We start from the raw sequence: 23,116 nt of genomic DNA on the forward strand, positions 1-23,116 counted from the left end.
TGGGCATGTTTCCTTTCAACTTCAGTGTGGTGGTGTACAAAGGCCAAATGCCAAAACACTTATCCTTGTTCAATATTTTTGGTCCTGACTGTACTACTGGGTTGTTTTTTTCAAAATTGTACATGAACAACAGCATTTATTTTTGTAATAAAATTATACATATGCAAATAGTAGTTTGCTTCCATCTGTAGTATATTGCTGAGATTTCATATTTTTAATAGAAAATATCTACAACCATGTTGAATATAGGGTAACATTAATAATCCTTGCCTTGCTTATATCTTCTTACAGTACTATATTCTTTGAATGATTGCTAAGTTAGCTGCTGTGTTGCTGCTCGTAATAATGCAGATTATCTAAAGTAAGGCAGTGTAATTATGCAGGTATCAAGTCCCATGGTTTAGCAACATTTTTATAAGTACACTTTTAATATCATTCTCTATTTTCAATTTATATAGAACAACTTTAAGGAATAGGGGATTTTTTTGTTCCTTTCTTAGAATTTTGGTCAAATTTTTGGTGATTTTTTGTAATTAAACTGGTATAAATATTCTGTATTGCAGTTATCCATATAACTTCTGTATACAGTATATTAAGATTTTTGTATGGTGAGTCTACCTTTATGTTCCATGTCATGGTAAGATGGTCATTTTTTTTTCTTCAAGGGAAGCATTGAATGCTCTGACGTATTTTCACTCCCCCCCACCATAATGCATATTGAGCATTTTTGTTCCCTGTCCCATTAACCTACAGTATTTCCTATAAATCCAAATGCCTGTATAATATACTTAAATATTATTTCTTGATAGGGGTATTGAATGGACAGGCTTAAATGGCTTTCTTTCATTTGCTACATCTACACCTAATAATCTGGGATTAGTGAGAAACGAACTGCAAATGGTTGATCTTCCCACAGGTAACTTCACTGCAAAATATAACACTTGATAAGATAGGGGCATGCACTACCTGTGCAGAGTGGGTTTGAACTGAATTTTGTCTGTTGGATATGAAGCCATTAGAATGGCATGTATGAAATAAATGAATAGGATGACTAAGTCTAATATATTTTAAATCCATAATTTGTCTTCAAGACATAAATACGAAGGTTTTGCTATTATCTGCCAAACTGTTGAGCACTGTTAACATGGAATGCATTTTGGCTTCCTCTAAGAATACAAGTTCAAAACTAATTTTAAAAGTTTGCTAATTCAGCACTTCTTAGACTTAATGAATGTATCATTCTAATCTTATAACATTTTTACACCCAAATTCTTCACTGTACATATTAGCATTGTTGCTATTGCTTCTGCTCAGCTTTATATCTCCCACTGATTAACAGATGAGCATTTACTTGCATGCGTGCACACATGGAAGTATCTAATTGCTTGGACCTTAGCAGTAGGAGGATCAGTGCTCTAACTCTGAAATGTTTGGTTTGCTCAGTGTATCTGCACCATTGGTCTTTGTGGCTAAATTAGGATTCAGACCTTGATCTTATACTTGAATGATCTGACTTTTACACTATGCCACAATGGTTTTCATATTATAGTATTAGCTTAGCCTTACATAGGTATAATGCATTTCATTTTTACATTTTTTAATAAGCAAGAAGCAAATGCTAAGAAATGTCACATATTCAGCATAGTTTTCAAAAGGATTGAGTTTTAAATTCATTTGGGTGAGTTTTAAATTTGTTTGGCTGAAATTTAATTTTCTTCCATAATCTGCAACTGCTGTTTTCTATGATGATCTCACTAAGTAAACTGCTAAAAAAAGGAAATAGTTTTTGAAACAGCTGATGAAATAGAAACTGACTTTGTATTTTCTGAAATAGCTTCCCCACAATATTTTAAACACAATTTTATATTATGTAATACTGGTGGAGGACAAAAAGAAAAATCCTAGTTTGGAATATCCATTTTCTCATAAATTAACATGGTGGAGGGGTTGTATCAGTGTATTAAACAATGGCTATTAATATTGAGCTCCCTGCAGAATGATCTGATTTGCGAGATAAAGGAATGGCTTCCCTGGAAGTGATCTAAACTAACTGTAAATTGGGTTGTATAAGAATAGGTTCCTGTATCTATGAGAGTGTAGGGAGCAATGGTTGCTCTTCAGTGTAATGAATATAATGGATGCAGCAACTTTCACATGAAAAGAACCACTCTCAGCCCTCTGGGATACCTTTAGATTAAAGAAGCTATTATGTCTTGAATCTGTAACAAAAGTAGCTTTTATGAATAAGACACACAAAAGAATTTCAGCATTGGGTACTGCTTAGATTGAACAGATAGTATTAATCCAAGATCACAGAGAAATTGTTTGCATTTACTGTATTTTACACTGAGCTCTGACCCTTATCAAAATTAGAGGAAAAGAAATGTGAAAAATGGGATGGCTTATCTCACGTTCGGTATCTCAGTGAGGGGTTTATTTATAATACAGAAAAGGTAATGTTATGGGACTTGGAGACTAAGAAGTTAAGCATGGAAAATGTAACATGATTAAAGTCAGAGCATTTGAAAGATCAGTCACTACAGCTTTGCTTGTGTTGGATAGCTTACATATTTTGTGCACCATCTTCTTAGGTAGAAGCATTGCCTTTCGTGGGGAGCGAGGCAGTGATGAACCAGCCATTGAAATGATAAAGGTGTCTCACCTGAAGTAAGCAGATCTCACCAGTGTGTTCTCTGTACTGGGATATGTTAAGACTCCTTTAAAAAGTTACACTAATTGTGTACATGTTTCTTTATATGGAATCTATTGTGTAAACATCTTTGAAAATTAAAGCAAATAAATTTGAATGTTCAGATGAAAAACTAGTGCACATGATAGGGCTGCCTATCATTCAAATATGCTCAGTGCTTTACTGGTGAAAAAGGATATAGAATTATTCTTACTCTCCTGTTCCCCTTCTTCAGAACCATTTCCTATATTTGGGATGCTTTCTTCAATAATAGGACACTTTAAAAATGCTATTTCAAAGTAATATTATACTGCAGTTGATCAAGAAACCTATGTCTTGTCTTCATTTTCCATGTTAACATGTATTAGACATAGAGTTTCATAAATTAATTATAAATGCTATGTTATTGTCCATTTCATCTCATTAAACTAGTAAATTTAAGCTTCTTGAGGAAGTAAAGGCAGAGTTTCACAGGGCTTATTTATTAGGAACAATGCTGTGTTGGTAAAATATTTTTATAAGGAGTTCTATACAGCCTTTAAACGGATATTCTAGGACAGTTCACAAAAAAAGATGAATTACAAGTAAAACGAACATATTTATCAAATTCCTTCATATATTTAAAGGCATTGGAAAATGGAAACTTTTTTGCAGAACATCAGAAAATCAAACTTTCTGTTCTGTAGTGAGACATATTTATGAACATGGCTTTGCCATTGGGAAATGCTCTTAGCATCATGTTAACTGTACAGAATCAGTCTGAATTCATGTATGCTTAAGATTAAAAAAAATCCTTTTTTTGTAAGTTAAGATTAAGACCTTTCCAAATTCACTCTTTCAAATTTGCCTTTTCCAAGGAACAGCTAAATGTATTTCAGTTTCTCATATGATTTTTTTAATGTATTCGTGTTTTGTTTCGATCTATCAGTCATCACCATCTTCCCCATAAAAATAAAATTAAATGTATTTCAGGAATCCTCCCCCCCCCAATTTAACAGTGGATGGATGCAATTTTCAACGATGTTATTGTACCACGTTTTACCCTAGTAAAGATTAATGGAAGAGGAGAGGATGAAGTGATATGCAGTTAGAATTTGAAGTGATGGTTATGGCTTTTGCAGCTTTCAGTCAGGTCAATAGTAACTGGAGACTGCTGGGAAATTTTCCTCTGTATTTCTTAACTTGGATTTTTTCCCCAATTTTAGGCAGTATTTGGCAATTGTATTCAAAGATAAACCTTTGGAATTATGGGATATCAGGACATGTACTCTTCTCAGAGAAATGTCAAAAAGCTTCCCTACAATTACTGCTTTGGTAAGAAATAAATTTTTGCTAGCTTCCCCTGATATACAGTATATAAACATTAACTTATTATTGCATGACTTGAAATTCAACTGTTTGCTTGAAGAATTCTTAAAATTCATTTAGGTAGATACATATCCTTTATTATTTGTGTGTGTGTGCGCGCGCGCGCAAATTAATAGAGTAACTATGGAAGTGACTTGTATGTTATTTTTTTTTATCTGAATACATTTGAGTGAAATGTGTGTTGGCAAATCTTGACATGTGAAAAGTTCTGGCTTTTTTTCCTCTTAGGAGTGGTCCCCTTCTCATAATCTGAAGAGTTTAAGAAAGAAGCAGCTTGCAGCTCGTGAGGCGATGGTGCGGCAAACAGTGGTCTCGGATACAGAGCAGAGCAGTTTGGAGTCTTCAGTGATCAGGTATCAATACCAGTCTGAATGAAAACCCACATGAAGTATTTCTCTGAGAAGTCATCTGCCCAAGATTATTCTCCATTAGCTTTGCTGCCACCACTTCCAGACTATGAAGATAAAAAATTCAGATGGGTTGTGATTTAAATCCGCTTACCTCTTGATAATGTTGCAGCATTTTGACAGCAACAGAAAGAATTAATTAAATGTCAAAATCTGATGTACAATGCTGCAGTGAAATATATCCTTTGCCTATATCATACATTATAAAAGAACGACTTAATATTGAAATACGATTTTATCAATCCATTTTCTTTCAATACTATAGATTGTATTTGATATATTTTCACGTAGTTATTTATTTCAACTAAATATGACTACCTATCTTACACATGATAGTCCTAGGTGGGTCACAGCAATAGTACTATTATAGTAAGGCTTACTATAAGTTCATTAATACAGGATTTCTTTCCTGTTACATATATTTTAAGCATTTGTGCACATGCACACATAGTACAAATGTAGACTGAATTAAACCCTTGCTGCTTTTTATTTTGAAGCTTGTTGCAGGAAGCAGAGAGTAAATCTGAATTAAGCCAGAACATTTCTGCTCGGGAGCACTTTGTTTTTACAGATACTGATGGACAAGTTTATCACTTAACAGTGGAGGGGAATTCTGTCAAAGACGGTGCAAGAATTCCTCCTGATGTAAGTTCATCACTGAATTTCTATAGATCTAAAAAGTTTGCAATAGATACAGTGAAACTTCTGTGTCTGTTCACACTTCTACTTCCTCTATCTTCCATCTTTCTTCTGATGACATAGAAAATGAAGGAAAGTTCTGCAGTATCTGGTTCTTGACATACAAATATAAATAATTGGCTTCCATGAATTTGTCTTAATTTGCCCATTTTACCCACGTTACAGAGTGCAGTTCCAAAGCCAGTTGCAAGATTTTGAAAGTAAATCTGAATTGAGCCAGAATATTTATGCCTTTAGTAATCCAGAAAGGTTGCATCATTGGGCAATCTGATACTGTGCAGTACATTTGCCATGTTATTACATCAGTTACTCTCTCTTTGTCAATTTCAAGTTTATAGAATCTCACTACAATTCTGTAGCAGGTGTTTGTGTTGTGTTGAATGCATTTGAGATCCATAGATAATATTAAACTTGAATTAATGCCTCATGCTACTCTGAAAAGAGCAACTGCTTTCCCATACATTCCTTCAGATATGGATAGTAATAGATGGATTAAAATTCCAATGTTGGTAGGGTAAGATTAATGTTATTAAATGAATGCCCTACTGATTTATATGTTCACAGATAATGATGGAGTTGGGGGTAGTAAGAGGCAATTACCTCATCTAAGTTTATGTATATTTCAAATTACTATTTAGCTGATTTTTAATCTTTTTAAATTTTTGTAGGGAAGTATGGGCAGTATTACATGCATTGCATGGAAAGGTGATACCTTGGTTCTGGGAGATGTTGATGGAAATTTGAACTTCTGGGATTTAAAAGCTAGGGTATCCAGGTAATCTGCTTAAAATTCAGTAAGACCAAAATCAAAAATGATTTGTATCTTGTGACTGAAGTCCAATATTTGACTTCTTGATGGCGATTTATGTAGTATGTTGCTTTACATAAATCAACACTCGTGTGATTTGGTAGTAACTGAAAATTGGTTAGAGTAATGGCTGGTAAGTGTTTAGTTTGATTCTATACATTATGTATATTTCAGATTACTAGACCATAATAATGGAACAGTTTGTTAAATAAACAAATTATTAAATGTGCATGTAAGTAGAAGTACACTGCCATTTCTTAAAACCTCTTAGGCTGTATGGAAAGTGTTTCACAAAATCATTTACCATCTAAATGGAACATGAGCATTGTTTTTCACTTTTTGATGGTAATCACACTAAGAGTGTAAGTTTAAGTTTAGTGTAAGTTTGGTGTAGTGATTAAAGGCAGCTGAGGCCAATCACTCTCTCACAGCAGTAGCCAACCACTTCCAAAAATGTTGCCAAGAGTATGGCAGGAACTTGTCCAGGCAGCCATCCAGAGTCAACACTGACTCAAAGGCGTAAAAGTCCCCCAAACCAATCCCTCTTTCTAATCTATATACAATTTGGGCCAAACTCATAACACATCATTTTGAAATTGTTGCCTGTAAGAGTCAATCATAGACTCTTGTTTCTGAACATATGTACACAATAAAAGTCTGACAAAGTTAACCATAATAATTTGATACAACATTTAATTATATTTTTTCTTATGCCCTATTGTGATTTGTCCTCTAATTAGAACTTGTAACATTGTATTTAATTGGAACAAGAATATGGTCAGGGTGATAGGAGGTGTTAACTTACAATTCTTCATTTGTTTGTTTGCTTTTAATCAATTATATCCATCTAGATGGTATACAATAAGCACTGCTTCCCATCTGTACCTTCTTCATGTTCTTCCAGGGGCATCCCCACCCACCGAGGCTGGGTGAGGAAGATACGCTTTGCTCCTGGGAAAGGAAATCAAAAGCTGATAGCAATATACAATGATGGGGCTGAAGTTTGGGATACAAAGGAGGTAAGGTATCAGCTTGACTGGGGTTTTTTTTTTCCTCTGAATTTGTTCTATATAGTAAAATTATTTTTTTAATTAACTAATATCTTTTTTGAGTTAAACAAATTAAGATCTATACTTTTTCCAGGTGCTTTAGCCTGATGTCAATTACTGATTTTTTTTTTCTTTTTGGTACTTAAAACATACTAAGATTATTTTTAATCACAATTTTCAGGGGCGGGGGGAAGTCTAAGTATCACTTAGAGAATTTTATCAGGCATTTGAACTGTTATAGAAGGGATCCCCATCCTTGTTGTGTTAGTGGACAGTTTTTTCACACCAGTTTCAGCCTGCTTGAATTTGTTTTCAGGTATTATTAGAATGGGAATAAAACCCAGAAAGACGGCCCCAAAATTAACCAGAAATTGGGAATCATTTGGGAAGAAGGGTTAAAAGAGAGAATCAGAATGGCTTGCATCTCAGATTTTTTTTTTTAAATTCCCATCATTAAATTCTGAAAAATGTTGGCTCTTTCTGATGACATCACATTACTAGATGACCCCCTGCAGCCTTCTGGAAGTTGAGGAAGCAAGAGTTGTGACCCACAATACCCCAGAAGCTTCACATCCTGATCAATCTATAGTTACTGAGTAGAAGGTTGCTTAGCAGATATTGTGCAGTATTGAAAATACCTAAATCTTATTCTGCTGTTATTCCCTTCATGGAATACAGGCTGCAAGTGGCTAGTTGAAAGAAGTAGTAGCATATAAATACCACCATGTTCTTTCAGAGTGGATTTAAGTCAGTGAATGATGAAGTCCAATTTATATAAATTCGTTTAAATCCAAGTTTTCCACTGATGCATCTTTATGTATTTCCTAAACAACAGCACAGATTTGACTACAAAACCTGGTTATTTCATAGCAAAATAGTAGCTTCATCCTTCAAACTGGGCCTTTCCTTTCTTTGTTGCAGCATGCTTTTCTTTTTTACATAGACAGAAAATGTAAACTAATTCCACATCCAAACATTTTAGGACCTGGCACCATTATAGTTAAGCAAGGGACTATATGAACTAGACGTTTTTTTTCTTTTCAGTGTTGCTCTTTCTGCTCTGATTCCCCATATTTAAAACTAAGTAAGGGATATATTAGATACCCACAATTTAACCCACAAGGTTAAAGCAAGCCTAATAGCTAATAAGATTAGAATTATGACATTATAAAATCAAGGGTCTGTGTTTACTTACTGTAATAGGTAAGTGTAAATCCTTAGGAAATAATCATTAAATGCTTATTTATACAGAAAGGGCTCCTTTAATTCAGTAAACCTGTTTAGAATTATTGATTCTACGTAGAGGCCAAATTAGGGATAATACACTTATATTCAGATTATTACATCATTCTTTCCGGTGGTTAAAGTGTTGGACTAGGATTGGGGAAACCCAAATTCAAGCCCATCCTTGGCCATGGAAGCTCACTAGATGGCTTTTGGCCAATCACACACTCTTAGTCCACACTCACAAGGTTGTTGTGGGGAAAAATAAAATGAATCACTGTAAGCTGCTTTGAACTCCTGGAGAATAAACCAATGAAATAAATCAACCAACACAATGAATGAAGGATATTTTTGTAATTAAAATTACTTAATATTTTTCAAATATATTTTGATATGTAAGATGATCACATTTTATCCAAAACTGTATTCTTTTTAAATGGGGAATTTGTTATAAAAGGGAAGAACACCCACCAAATAATACTGATTACAATATGTTTTCTTTAAAAGTAATAAATGGAATAATCACATCAGTATTTGAAATTAAGATTCACACTAGGAAAGAAGAAAACATTAATTTTTTTGTGATTTTTCAGTTCAGGAAATCTCCACAGGATTACTGTGGAATTCAAGATATTAGTAAGTGGCTTTAAAAGATAAGCTGTGCTGTAGAGATGAAATATATTTCTGTCAATTATGGAAGCAGAAATTAATACTAGTATTAATTTGTATGCAGAATAATGAGTAATCTGTGAAATTCTTTTACATTTCTGTTTAAAATAATGGTGGTACATGACAAGTACCACCAGGAACATTTCTGGTGTCCCAATTCTGATAATAATTTTAAAGCTAAGATTTGCTGTATCCTTTAGGTGCAGATGGTAAGCAGTTTAAGAAGTGGCAGAAATGTCAATTTCCGAGTACTTGATGTTGACTGGTGTACCTCAGATAAAGTGATCTTAGCTTCAGATGATGGTTGCATCAGAGTGCTAGAAATGACAATGAAGCCTGCGTGCTTCAGAATGGATGAACAAGAATTGTCAGGTAAGGGAAGGGTTGGGTCCCCCCTCCCTTTTTTTTTGGTGGGATTACATTGTATATTATTTGCTGCAGCAGAACAGGAATGTTTCAGCCAGCATTGGAATGAGGCAGAGGCATTTTATTTACACATGTGATACAAGTTTCAAATTGTAGGCATAAGAACTGGGATGATTTTAATTTACACTGTAAGAACAGTGTGGAATAGCCAAGAAAACTCAGAATTTTAGACGCAAAGTAAATTAATTGTCAAAAAGCAAGGAAGTTGAGCCTGGTTTTTTAGCCCTATTTTCAGTGCAGGGAGGTCTTACAGCCAGTCCCAGGGCTGACAAATAAATAAACTATAGTTTCAAAGGTTTGTTTGTTTCTAGCTCTTGATCACAAAATAATGGTTATAATTTCATTTATACTATATATGCATATGTTGGCTTGGATCCAAATATCCCAATTTGCAAATGGTCATATATCATGCTGTACATGCTTTTGATCTTTTTCCTTTCCCTGAACTCATGGGTAACTCACAGCCTACTTGATCTTGCTGTATTACTATTCTCAGCATCCCCAGCCAGCATGACTGATGATAATGGATGCTGCAGGTTGTAGTTCAGCACTTTCTGAATTACAGTTCTCTCTGCGCTAGTTGCATTCCCTGCAACACATTGCATGCTGTTCTGGAGGATCCATTAGCTTTGCAGTAGGAAGAGAAGGTCAGAAAATTTAGTTGCATGCACAGACTTCAGTTCAATGCAACCTTTTGGGGGAGATGGGCGGTCATAAAAATTTGAAAAACCAACCAACAAATAAATAAATCCCACATGGATTGTGCTTCAGCAGGGCAATCAAGGTTTAACTAAGGCATGTGTCATTATGTCCAAACGGAGTATATTGGTCACAGTAAAAAAAAAACAATAACTGAATGCACAGTTACAGTCAAACTTAACCTGGATCTTTGGGGAAGATTCATGTATGTTTTTTATTTAAGAAGAGCAAGGAATTTTCATTCCCTAACACATGAACACTTGCTTTTCAATTTAATTTCAACATTAATATAGCAATTTATTTGCTGCTCGATATCAAAAAGATTCTATATACCTTACAAATATGAAAATAAAATTTTAAGGAAAAACCCCCATATATACACATACAGATAATAACTTTTTTGTTTCACAGCCATTCATTTAACATTTATTTGCTGAAAATTAGAGTGTACAAACATGATTTTATTGTTTATACTTCTAATTGTGAAATTTAATCAATGAAGTATATCCATTTTTTTCTTCTCACATTATATGAAAATAACAAAAGTGTATATAAGTTGCAAAAAGGTGACTTCAGTTGCTGCTCACAAACAGTGGAAGGCCTCTGTGTCATATATAATGTCCAGCTTTAAAATAAACTCTAGTTTTCTATTTAGTATATTCAAAAGGTAGTATAATTTGTATTTTCTGCAAAGTTTCTACTTGTAGCTCTTGTATCACTGATGCAGTCTGTCAATGTAAAATACTGTTTTTTTTTCTTTTTGCTAAGCCATTTGAGTACCAGTTTGTTAAATACATAAACCATGTCTATTGTTCATGGGCTTACTCATATCCAGACATTCTAAAATGTTCAATTTATTGCCAGACATCTTTCTGTGAAGCATGTGGGATTATCTGTATAGAAAGAATTTTCCCCTTCTATCTTGTAAAATCTCTAGCACTGCTTTACCATATGACTGTATGATTGACTTTTATCTTTATTGCTGATCAGAATCAGAACAGGAAATCACAATGGCTTATAGATATATATAGATATATAACCCATCTCATATCTCTCTAGAATTTTGTGTTAAGTTATGGCACTGACTGCATAGCTAAAGTAGAAGGGTGTGCAAAAAAGGAAATGTTTTATTTCAAGCTCTGAAAACAGACCCACTGAGAATTTTCCATTGGAACATTTCTGATTGTCTGCTTTCCAACCAAATTTAAAGTGGTTATAGGGTTCTGTGTTTTGACTGGACAACATTTGAAAGACTTAAGGAATAGAAAACAATAGGATCTCCAAAAGCAAGCAAACAAGCAAGCAAGCAACCACCCTTTCCCCCTTGATTTTCATGCCAAGTTCACAAGTGTAAGTGGGTTGGCTTTCCATGCTGACTGAGGCATGAACTAAGTTTGCATAAAAATTGCCCGAGGGGGTGATTGGTTAATCCCTTTTGCAAATTTCTTAAAACCCATATAGCAAACAATTGTTTCCACTTGTGTGTTACTCTTTGCTACCACATGAATAATAACTAACTCACACCTTTGTTTAACTGCTGTAAACCATAGATGCATGCTGTTTACAAATGCTTTCTTCCTAATAGCAGATGCTTTTAATTTTTAGTTCATTTTTTTAAAGCAGTAATTTGCATACCTGGCAGACAGGAAGCTAAAAGCAGTATTTTTCTGTCTGGGCAAATACAACAACTAAACACAACCAACAATGGCTTTTCAGCTCTAATTATGTGTTTAGTAACTGCTTCTTTTCCTTACATCATCCCACATCATCCGTTCTAATCTCAGTCAATAGCAGCAGAACAGAAAAGGTCTATGCTATTAAATTGGCTATACTGATTTAAACAAATGGAAATAGATAAGCATGGCAGTCCCGTTCTGGTGCTTTTTTTGAGAGGGGGACCGCAAAACCTCCTTGAAATTTCAAATTTTCTTCCAAATTTTGTTTTGAGCTTGAAATATTGTTTACATTCCTCAGTGGAAAGATTTGAAGTAGTTTAACCCCAACTTGGTATATGTACAGATAACCTTATGAAACTACATTGTGACACAAATGGAGAAATGTTTTTAAGCCTAATATTTCCAATAATAATCAGTCCAATAATCTGCATTGTTGAGAGTTAAGACCAAAACACAGAGTCATCCATCTGGATCACTCATGAGTTGGAAGTTGGGGTTCCTTTGCAGCCTTTTCATGCCCCTGTTCATTATGGGCATCTAACAAGTCAAGTGATATATCTTTATAGAACCAGACAACACAAAAAAATGTATGTGATAAAAGGTCAGTGGTCCTGTCTAGTCTTCTTTCCTGTTAGCAAAATACAAATCTACAGGCAACAGTTACAAACTTGCAAATGCAAGCATTATTTTAGGAGCTTAACCACCATAAAGAAGCTGTTACAAGATTTCTTCTAAAGGCCATTAACCAGATTATGACATGAGTAAAAACCTTGATAACATTAAAAATAAATTTCATTGTAAGTTATCTGTCATATTTTTGTTTTTGTGGCTCTGTGAAGCTAGTACAAGTAACATGGTAAAACTATTTATTTCTATATGAATCTCTACAAAGGATAATCAGCTTTTAAAATCTAAACACAATGCTAAACCCTAATCCTGAAGAAACACTACTAATACACAAAATCTCAACCCTCCAAACAATAAAATACAAGGTATTTTCACTGTTTATCTAAGATGTTCAATGCATATCACTTCCCATTAGTTGCCACTTTTCTCTTTCTTATTCTGAATATTTGAAAAGTACACACTATTCAGTAAGAAGCTACTCATTTGCTTTAATCTCTTGGTATTGCTATGGCAATAATTTTTACACTTCATTTTTCAGAAGAGTTTAATAAGAGTAGTTACTAGTTAAGGGTAGAGCAAATGTTAGTCTTGTCATCAGACTGACTTCCGTATTGACTTTAGTTATTTTGTCTTCCCCTATTTTTATTTCTAGAACCTATATGGTGTCCATATCTTCTTCCTCCAAGAGCGTCCTTAGCTTTAAAAGCTTTCTTACTTCACCAGCCTTGGGATAATAAGTATTCTTTGGACATATCATGCATGTAAGACTTCTTCTTAGTATTTTGAGGCCTTTGGTTTTATATAACAGCAACATGCAACTAAGGGTTAAAATGTAAATGAGTGGAGCCTAAGGCTCCACTACTTCAGTAAAATTTGAATGGCATACATTCTGGCTATGCATCTTCATAATTACATAATGTGCTCACCAGTATGCAGAGTATGTTTTTCTCATTTGTGTTGCATTTCTTTTACAACATGGTTCTGCTAAGAATTGCAAAACATCCTTGAATGTCCTGCTATTTATTTGTCCATTTGTTTGCAAACTTGCATGTTGATGATCATATCAGTGATGTGCAGCTTTTTGCATCCATTTCTAGATGGTCTATGAAATGAGAAAAGACAGCAACATCCTTGTGGAATCCTTAGATTTATGATTTAGAGTCTTGTGGATTTGTTATCTGTTAATGTACCCTATATGTGTGTGTGTATGTGTGTGTAATTGCCTGACACTGCATTGAAAGGGGAAAATCCTTTCCCACATTAGACTCTTTCACACTCTGTGAGAAAGAAGTTTACAAAGACTTCTGAAGCTCTTTGCAGTTTTGGTTGGCATTTATTAACTATATATGCATATACATCCATCATACCATAAAACAAATGCAATTTCTACTGAAACATCCATGCTAAGAACTAAAACAAACCCACACAACACCTTAAAAACCCATAATAAATAAGCTTCAATTAATCATTGGGATCTCATTGCTCATTATAAGCCCTTCAGAACAGTTTCCTAGCTTCTGGAAATCATTGAAAATCAATGCGGTGGCAACATGATTTCCAAGAAGTTATTTCATAATAACCACTAAACATCAGCACCTATGTGTTTCAGCATACGTCATGGAAATAAGGATCACTATCAATTCCTTCCAAGATGCATGGGTCAGATGGGTTGATTGCACTAATTGAAGTGAATATTTGTAGCTCAGGATTGAACTGTGGAGTCCTTGGTGCTCTCTGAGCCTTGCTGTTTTCTTGCAGATGTTTCATTGCCAGACTAGGTAACATCTCCAGTGCAGAGAGGGAGTGGGCCTTGCTCTCTGTTTATATACCATGGCTTGTCCAGGTTGTGTTGGTGGAGGTATTGTTCTCTCCCTGGGAATTCCTTGACTGGGCTGTTGTTTGCTGTACCAAGGACTCCAGGGTTGATTGCAGTGCGAGAAAATAGCCTTGCTAATATCTAGTGCCAAATACAGATGACTTTATAAGTAACGATCAGTACTTTGAATTGCACCCAAAAGTCAAAAGGAAGCCTGAAGCACAAGTGTAACATGCTTGTGGTAAGAAGTGCCAACCAGTAACTGGATTTCTGCATACTGAACTAGCCGAAGCTTCCAAGTGGTCTTCAAAGGCAGCTTCATATTCAGCCCACTGCAGTACTTCAAGCAAGCTGTGTTAGGGGCATGAGTTACTGTTGCAAGATCTTTCCACAACCAGAGTTGGGCAGTTAATAGAACTGTTACTTACCATCAGCAGCTTCAGAATCAACCCAGGTATGAGGCAACTAGGCCAGAAATAGAGATCAATGCTACATTTTGGTCTCTTTTTTTCTGTAATGGTGTGATCAATGCCTCCTGTCATGTCTCCCTCAACTCACCAAAACCGGCATACATCTGCCACCCAAGTGCTAACCCTAACCCTAACCATCGCCTAAACAGTTATTTCACGGGTTGTAATCTCATAATCAGTACCACCTACTTCTCCAGGTGCTGCTAGTAATTTGGCTATGCACTCACACTGGAACCTTAAACGCACTCCCACCCCTGTTATTACAACATCCCAGCACCTCATACCAAAAATTAAGAGAACCTCATGCTTGAAAAGCCCTCTTACCTTAGATAGCTCCTTCCTACCTGCAGAGCCCCAGTAAATACAAATAACAAGCATCACCAATGTTCCCATTGTCCTCCTTCGCTGGTCATAACACTATAACTGCAGTCCGAAGAAACTGTACTTCCCAGCCCCACTTACCATCAGACACCCACATTTTCTGGTGGACCTTCTCATCCAAAGCTGAAGGCCTTCAGAGGCCTCCATCATCATCTCCAGTCATCCATTCTGCAAATAATGGCCTCTGTCAAATGATCTTAATGTCTTCTTTAACCAGGCAGTGTAGTTCAACCAGCAGTTTGACTCACCACTGCTGTGCCAAGCTGGCCAAGTTGTTATAGTGAGGCTGAAGAGTGAAGTGAAGTGAAGTGAAGCAAGTCTAACTGTAGAGCATCTGATCTGGCTCCATCCAAGACAAATGCCCACAATTTGCTCCAGGAAATCAAGCCCGGGTCCACTCAAAATGCCCCATGCTTGTCTGCCAACCCGTATTTCCTGCCCGTCCAAAAACCACATTCTAAAAACAAACTCTCCAAGAAAGCAATGATAACCAGACACAATCTTAACTTCCGTACAGTGGTTCTAGGACAAGTTTTGAGTCTTACCCAAGTTGAACTCAGGAAATAGCACATAAATTTAATTCTCCTTGGGGGGGGATGGGTGGTGATAGAAATTTGAATAATAAATAAAATAACATAAAAATAATTTCAGACTGCCAATATTTGACTATTGTGATCACTAGGAGTCAAAAACTACTTGATGTCACATAATCAATATTTGACTATTAAATCTAATGTTTGTTTTACAGAAATTATCCAGAGAATGAAAATGTTAAAAATATGTTGCAAGAGCAATTGTACTCATTGTCCAAGTAAGCATATTTCAATTTATTGTATTATGTTTTCCAAATGGATTAATAAAATGTTTTTGTTTGCTTTTGTTATACTACTGAGTCTGTATTAGGTTTCTAATTTCCAACACATCTGATTTAATAATTTAACATATTTAGTAAGGTAGCTTTCTTAGTTCCCAACATCAGTTGTAATTCTTTTCTTGGATTGGTATTTCTGCTTGTAGTCATACTGCTATATTACTTCCTATTTAGTTCCCCCAATACGTAATATATTTATAACAACATTAAAAATGGTTGGAATAGCTGTGGAGCCATTATGTAATCACATCTGATGAGAATGTGATAACAAGATTCTTAAGGCAAGACTTTGATGAAATTAAAGCACGTACTATGATTTTGTGCCTTCAGCAAAAATTGTTGCTAATTAATATTTATGAATTTCAGGATATTGAGCACAAAATCCTTGTCTTTCTATTGCTAGCAAAAGACTAGAAAAAATATTCCAGTAGAAAAGTCAAGACTCCTTACAATTGAACCATGCTATATGTAAACATTTGGCTATATATTATACACATGTTTACACATATGTACCCATACACCACACATACACATATATTTCCATACTAATCAGGCCAATTTATCCTATGGTTACAGAGTTGATATGGGTTCTTCCATGGGGATAGGTACCATTTCACAAAAGTAATAAGCCATTAGTTGAACAGTGTATATATGTATATCTACGTGTGTGGGTGTGTGCATGCGCTTACCTTTTTGGTCAGGCATTTTTAAGCTGCAAGAGACTTAAGGCTTGTTACAGTGATACAGTAATTTTATCTGTACTGTCATGTAACATTAGTAAGATACAGTTCAGTTGTATTTTTTATTTATTGTTTTCATTCTGCTAAAATGAATGAGATTAGTTTGCTTCCCAATAAAGAGGTGCTTCTTTTTTTTGTTCTTTTCAAAACCATCTTTGGTAAAACAGGGAGGGGTTCATAATATATGCCTGTAACGATTTAACTTTTTACAGTGATGTCAAGAAACTTTTGCTTGATCCAGAGTTCACTCTCTTGCAGCGATGCTTATTGGTTTCAAGGTAATATAATATTGACTAAATACCCTCCAAAAATTGATGTTTTAGAAATAGTTCTTATGTAGTGCTAGGCCTGAATATCTATTTTCTCTTTCAAAATTGGTACACTATGTATGTATAAAAATGTAGACCAATTAGGATTATATTCAGTTAGTGTTGTGTTAATTTTTGTATTCCTCCCAACCTAGCAGTTCGAAAACATGTAAATGTGAGTAGATTAATAGGTACTGCTTTGGCAGGCAGGTAACGGCATTCTGTTTAGTCATGCCGGCCACATGACCACAGAAGTGTCTACGGACAAACGCCGGCTCTTCGGCTTTGAAGCGGAGATGAGCACCGCCCCCTAGAGTCGGACACGACTGGACTTAATGTCAAGGGAAACCTTTACCTTTACCTTTACCTAATTTTTGTATAGAAATGAAGAATGTGAAGAAATTTTGTTAGTATCTTTTATTTGTTGGGTTAGTTATAATTACTTACCCTAACCATTGTAAAATTATGTGCAATAACTGTTATGAAGGAAATGCTTTCATTCAGCCTATTGGTTCCGAGGTAACCAATTTAACATTGATTAAAAATCTAGTATTTTTTACTGTTGCAGATAGATATGCATATGTGTAAGATTTATGGGGTTTTGACATCTGTGAGGCACCTTGGTTGGATTTGTGCAAAATGCTAGAATAGTTGCACAAGTTTTTGGAATAGCGTGTTTTGGAAACTCAGTCCTTGTCTCAGCATTTAGTGTAAACTCAGCTACAGTATAATAAAGGTGGGATAAAAATTAAATAAATAATTCTAAGCTGTAAGATGGTTTATTTGGGAGGAAGCATAGTATGTTAATTACATGTAGCAACTGTGCTTTCTTAACCTGGATTTAAGATCTTGCGTGTTGGGTGAACTCTGCCCTACCTTGTATACTAAGATAGTTAAATGGGGCACAGAGGTTAGAGTAATATGTCTAAGTGTGATACAATTTCATAATAACTGCATTCATGTAACATTAGGAGTAATACTTTTAGCACAGGGTTTCCCAACCTGGGAAACTTCCAGATGTGCAGATTTCAACTCCCAGAATTCCACAGACAGCATGGTGAACATTTTAGACAATATGCTGAGAATCTTGGAGGTTAGAAGTCCACTGTCCAAATGAAGCAGGGATGAAAAATTCAAAAATTTTGATTAATTTTATTTCTGCTTGAAACTTCTTTGAAGTGACCATAGTTCTAAATTCAGGCATCATGGCAAGCTGTGACTAGTCAGATCCTTCCTGACTCTCCTCCTTGGCCTCCTGGAATGAGGAAAGTAGACAATAGAACTTAGTGTCCAGCTGTTGTTATAGCTTCTATAACCTCCCTCTCAGCATGTTAAATAGTCAAAGGTGATGGGAGTTGTAGTCTTAAATTATTCCCAGCTGTGGAATGTACCCTCAAGAGTTATGTTTAGTCCCTAATCTTCCTGCTTTCAGGAAAATAGTTCAGAACATTCTCTTCAGCCGTGCCTTTTATGTTGTACCAATGATAATCTTAGTATTTTTCCTTAGTATTTTTTCATATTTTATTCTAGTGTATTAATTACCTTAAGTTCCTAAGAGTAGAAAGTCCATAAATAAATTTAAAGAATAAAGTACATCTGAGAGTGCAAGGCTGGTTTAACGTGATGTGTGAATGCACTCATTGACTTTAATCTAACTTTTCTTTTTGGGTTGGTGATCATGCGTTGTGAAGTATATAGCATGCTTGGTCAGTGCTTGGAGAAGACCAGCATGGGAGAGAACTCTGAGCTAACTTTCTCTTGGGATGATGTGATTTTCTATATGCAAAAAAATTGTCCTATCTACTTTCTGAAGTAGCACGAGATTGAGTCACTTGCACTTAAGCCTTTACCTAAAAATTGTTAAATTATTTTCATTTATTTATTTATTTCATTTATTTATTTCATTTATGTCTGACCTCTTTTGGGAAGCTCAAGATGGATACCCATTGGGCTCCCTTCATTTTTATCCCTACCAAAAAAAAAAAAAACCATTTTGTGAATAGGTGGGCTGAGAGAAAAGACTAAGCAAAAGTCACTGAGTGACCTCTGTAGTTGAGTGAAGAGTTGAATATGGATCTTCCTGGTTCAGATATAACACCTTAACCACTACATTACACTAGCTCTTAGATTTTATTTTCACATCTTGCCTATGTTCTGCAATATCTCTTGGTAAGGGTGCTACTGCATCTTACGCAGTTAGGCTTCAAAAACTTTTAATGCTATTGAACCATTAATTTAGGCTTCTATTTTTCCCAGGCTGTATGGAGATGAATCTGAACTACACTTTTGGACTGTTGCTGCCCATTATTTGCATACTTATTCCTGTAACAAATCATTAACTGTAAAAGCAGAAGACACACTTGTTTCTCAAGAAAAATGGATCAGTCCACTAGATATATGTTACGATACTCTCTGTGAAAATTCCTATTTCCAGGTATTGCATGATTTTTAAAAGAGTAAGTCAGTTCAAATCAACAAAAATATATTTTTTTAATTTTCACGAGGTTCTTCTCATTTCATTTGAAGCTGTCAGATGTACAAACACATGTTAATATGTTACTTTATTCTTTTTTTTAATTGGGTAGAACTCACATACTTGCCTATATGTTCATGCTGCTTGTTGTAATTTGTACAGTGCAGGATCCATTGAATTTACAGCAGTGCTGTCTGGAAGAAGTGGAGCAGATTTTATGCTTATAATCACACAATCCCACAGCCTGAGACTCAGTTACATTTTTTCCCCAAACATCATTATCCTAATTAGTTTAGCTATGATGAATTTGAGAAGCTTATAGAGGGCTTTTGTACCAAGATTTCTGCCTCCTAATGTGTAAGAAATAAACAGTTGCTTTACTTCAGTGACAAGCAAGAGTCTTCATTTTTCTTTGTAGCAAAATGAGTCAACATATTTGGATTACTCCCAAGGTCTGTCCTTAAGTCGAATTTGTATGTAAGCCAGAACAGTATTATTGTATAATACTGTATAAGTAGTATTGTGTAATTAACTTGAACCATTGTGTATTTAACTCGAATTTTTGCTACAATAGGCTCCATTCTTAACTGGGTTGTCCATAAACCAGGTGTTCTTAACCTGGGAACTATCTATTATAGTATTGTACCACTAAGAAAAGTTTACTCTTAGCAGACATTTGCTACATTCTTATTATATGCATATTCTAATACCACAGCCATAATCCTGGACAAAGCATCAGGACCTTGTTAGTGCTCACTTAATATCTCATTCCTTCTTACTTGTCCTCCCAATTCCTTTTGCGCCTCCCTTACTATTTGCTTATATCCAGATTCTTCCATTTTCTTCCCACTTTCTTTTACTTTCTTGCCTTGCCTTTTAACATTTATCAAAAGCTTTTCTTTTCACATTTTAATGGCCATGTTTTTCTGTCTGTCTGTTCACCTAAATACATGTGTATGGAACTGATGCATCAACAGAAATTGAACCAGTTTCTATTCTGTGCCTCATTGCCAATTTACTTTCTATTTTATCTCTCGGTCTGCTGCTGCTTTCCTGTATTTTTGTTTTGTATTATTGATTGACATGGATAAAACATTTCAATGAATGTTAGTGCACAGAGGCTGTTTTATACCTTTTATACCTTTATACCATATGAATATAACACCATTAAAGGATAATATCAAGCCAGTAGGTTGTAATATCTTTAGAAGTGGCACTGGATTTATATAACAGCAAAATTCATTTTTTTGGTAATGCTCACATTCTTTTTCCCATGATTCATACAGAAATTCCAGCTTGAAAGAGTCAATATTCAAGAAGTTAAAAGATCAAGTTATGATCACACAAGGAAATGCACAGATCAGCTCTTGCTTTTGGGCCAGGTTTGTAGAGCCAATTTTGGCTTATCGTGTTGGTTTAATTTTCTTTGATGCAAGTATTTTATTAAAAATGTAGGAGAAAATTAAGCAATATTGGTGCTGGATATTGGTACACTCTGTTTCCTTTTTCCTCTTTCCAGACTGATAGAGCTGTACAGTTGCTCTTGGAAACCAGTGCCGAGAACCCGTATTATTACTGTGATTCACTCAAGGCATGTCTTGTCACCACAGTTACTTCCTCAGGACCTTCCCAAAGTACTATTAAATTGGTAGCAACAAACATGATTGCAAATGGAAAGCTGGCAGGTAAAATTTCCATTTTCTGCATTGAGCATACAAGAACGCCTCAAACATTTGAGCATAAAGCTATTAAAATAAATGTAGCTTGTTATTATTTAAGTAAGATGGGAATGCTAGACCCTCACATTGTCTATCCTAAAGTCAACTGGCAAAAAAGGGACACATGCATTGCACTGCAGATATGACTTTACATATAAAGGAACAGTTTTAGAACTATGCAACATTATCTCTCTTTCCTTTAGGTATTGTAAAGTTTGCCTAATAATGTGCAGTGGAGGACTGCTTTTTCTCTCTTCAGGAAAAGATTGATGCACACGCTCTTATTTACACAGCTCTTTGTTTTAATAGACCATTAAAAAGAATGGAGGTGAAGTAGAGGCAAATACTATTAACAATCAAATGCTGTGACTAAATGAATTCTGCTTTGAAATTTTTATATATTTCTTTGGGCTTTTTGTCATGGGTTGTTGACCAAAATGGTATTAAATGGTTGAGAATACACTAAACTTGAGTGAGAAAGATATGGGCTAGAAAGCTCTTTGCACTTTATCCTTTGCAAAAAGCAGTAGTCAAGGGTTGTCTATCCTTTTTAACTGAAAAAGACTTGATAACTCTTTTTTTATTTAAAATGTGACTCATTAAGATTAGGTACCCTTTTTTTCCCACCAGAGGGTGTCCAGTTGCTGTGTTTAATAGATAAAGCTGCCGATGCCTGTCGTTACCTACAAACCTATGGTGAATGGAATCGAGCAGCATGGCTTGCAAAAGTAGGCTGTTTATCAGTGTGATTCCTGTCCTATATGTTTTGCTCCTTGTTAAGAAATAATTACATAATAACTAGGTAAAAAGCTGAGAAAATACTAGTTGGCATATTCATAGGAAGTGTCATGAGTACGGATGGTGAGCAGGAGGGGGCCCCTATCCAGGGGGAAAAATGCATGCATAGTTTAGAGGCTTTGAACTTTCCTTCAAAGAAACTCAGAGCAGACCCGCCTTGAGTTTTGGGTTTATTTGTGTGGGTTTCCCATGGTCCTTCGGTTTGGCAGGATTTTCTGTCTACTAGAGTAGTACAATAAACACTAGAGACCAACTCACTGTCTCAGCGTGGTTCTTCGCTCTAAGTTAGAACAGGAAGTGTTTGTACATCGCCATAAACCATGAATGAACAAATGTGCTGGTGCATATTGTCAATGTTATTTTTCAGAAATTGCAGACTCTTCCTCGTTATTCTCTAAATAATTAGAAAATAATTTAAAGCAAGTGATATAAATTAAGAATTGATATATTTATGTACCTTACTGGTACATGTGACTTGGCTTCTGGAATGTATTCAAATATTTTGAATCTTTCATAGGTTCGCCTGAATTCAGAGGAGTGTGCTGATGTTTTGAAGCGTTGGGCGGATTACCTTTGTTCTCCACAAATAAATCAAAAATCCAAGGCAATCCTTGTTCTTCTTTCCCTGGGTTGTTTCATGAGAGTGGTGGAGATGTTACATAGGTCAGTTCATATATTTTCTTCAGTTTACTTAAAAACATGAACTACTTCTCTGTATGCTTTGCACTTTTAAAAAATCAACATTAAAAAATCTATATCAAACAGATACAACCTCTTGAAAATCAAAACAGAAGTCATTTAAAAATCCTATCTCAATAAAGATGCCTGTTTGTCAGTTCCAATATGTTTTCAGAAAGAAAGTATATTAATTCTATAAAGAATCTGATTTAGGGTGCCCAACTATCTGGGAATTAGCCTGAGTGAAGTCAATTTATGAGTATGAGGTGTTGGACTGCTTAAGTGACAATATCAAAAGGGGTACCTTGCTTATGCTGTTACACAGCAAAAATGGTACCTTTTGACATCATAAAGCAAATGGAATGAGGCATTAGGTCTTTGTGGTATTGCCTATTTGAAGTTATATTCTGAATGAAAAAATAGTTGCACAGAAATATATAAAGGAAAATGTAAATGTAGCTAAAAATTCCTTAGTTAGAACTTTCTGTAGAGGTTTGTAGTATACTTTCCATGTGATAGATT

General features: G+C 35.1%; 1 protein-coding gene across 1 annotated transcript in view; it reads left to right on the forward strand.

Annotated features, from left to right (window-relative positions):
* The window catches only part of WDR11 (WD repeat domain 11), a 52,773-nt gene that overhangs the window by 24,053 nt on the left and 5,604 nt on the right, over positions 1-23,116 (forward strand). The window contains exons 12-27 of the mRNA XM_063307273.1: positions 810-916; positions 2,592-2,667; positions 3,895-4,003; positions 4,286-4,410; positions 4,962-5,109; positions 5,832-5,938; positions 6,876-6,990; positions 9,114-9,285; positions 12,994-13,102; positions 15,757-15,819; positions 16,832-16,897; positions 19,184-19,361; positions 20,687-20,782; positions 20,920-21,085; positions 21,749-21,846; positions 22,434-22,579. Coding sequence (XP_063163343.1) covers positions 810-916; positions 2,592-2,667; positions 3,895-4,003; positions 4,286-4,410; positions 4,962-5,109; positions 5,832-5,938; positions 6,876-6,990; positions 9,114-9,285; positions 12,994-13,102; positions 15,757-15,819; positions 16,832-16,897; positions 19,184-19,361; positions 20,687-20,782; positions 20,920-21,085; positions 21,749-21,846; positions 22,434-22,579 — 1,881 coding nt within the window. The remainder of the gene's footprint in view (positions 1-809; positions 917-2,591; positions 2,668-3,894; positions 4,004-4,285; positions 4,411-4,961; positions 5,110-5,831; positions 5,939-6,875; positions 6,991-9,113; positions 9,286-12,993; positions 13,103-15,756; positions 15,820-16,831; positions 16,898-19,183; positions 19,362-20,686; positions 20,783-20,919; positions 21,086-21,748; positions 21,847-22,433; positions 22,580-23,116) is intronic.

The sequence above is a fragment of the Candoia aspera genome, chromosome 6 (genome assembly GCF_035149785.1).
Source record: "Candoia aspera isolate rCanAsp1 chromosome 6, rCanAsp1.hap2, whole genome shotgun sequence".
Lineage (NCBI taxonomy): Eukaryota > Metazoa > Chordata > Lepidosauria > Squamata > Boidae > Candoia > Candoia aspera.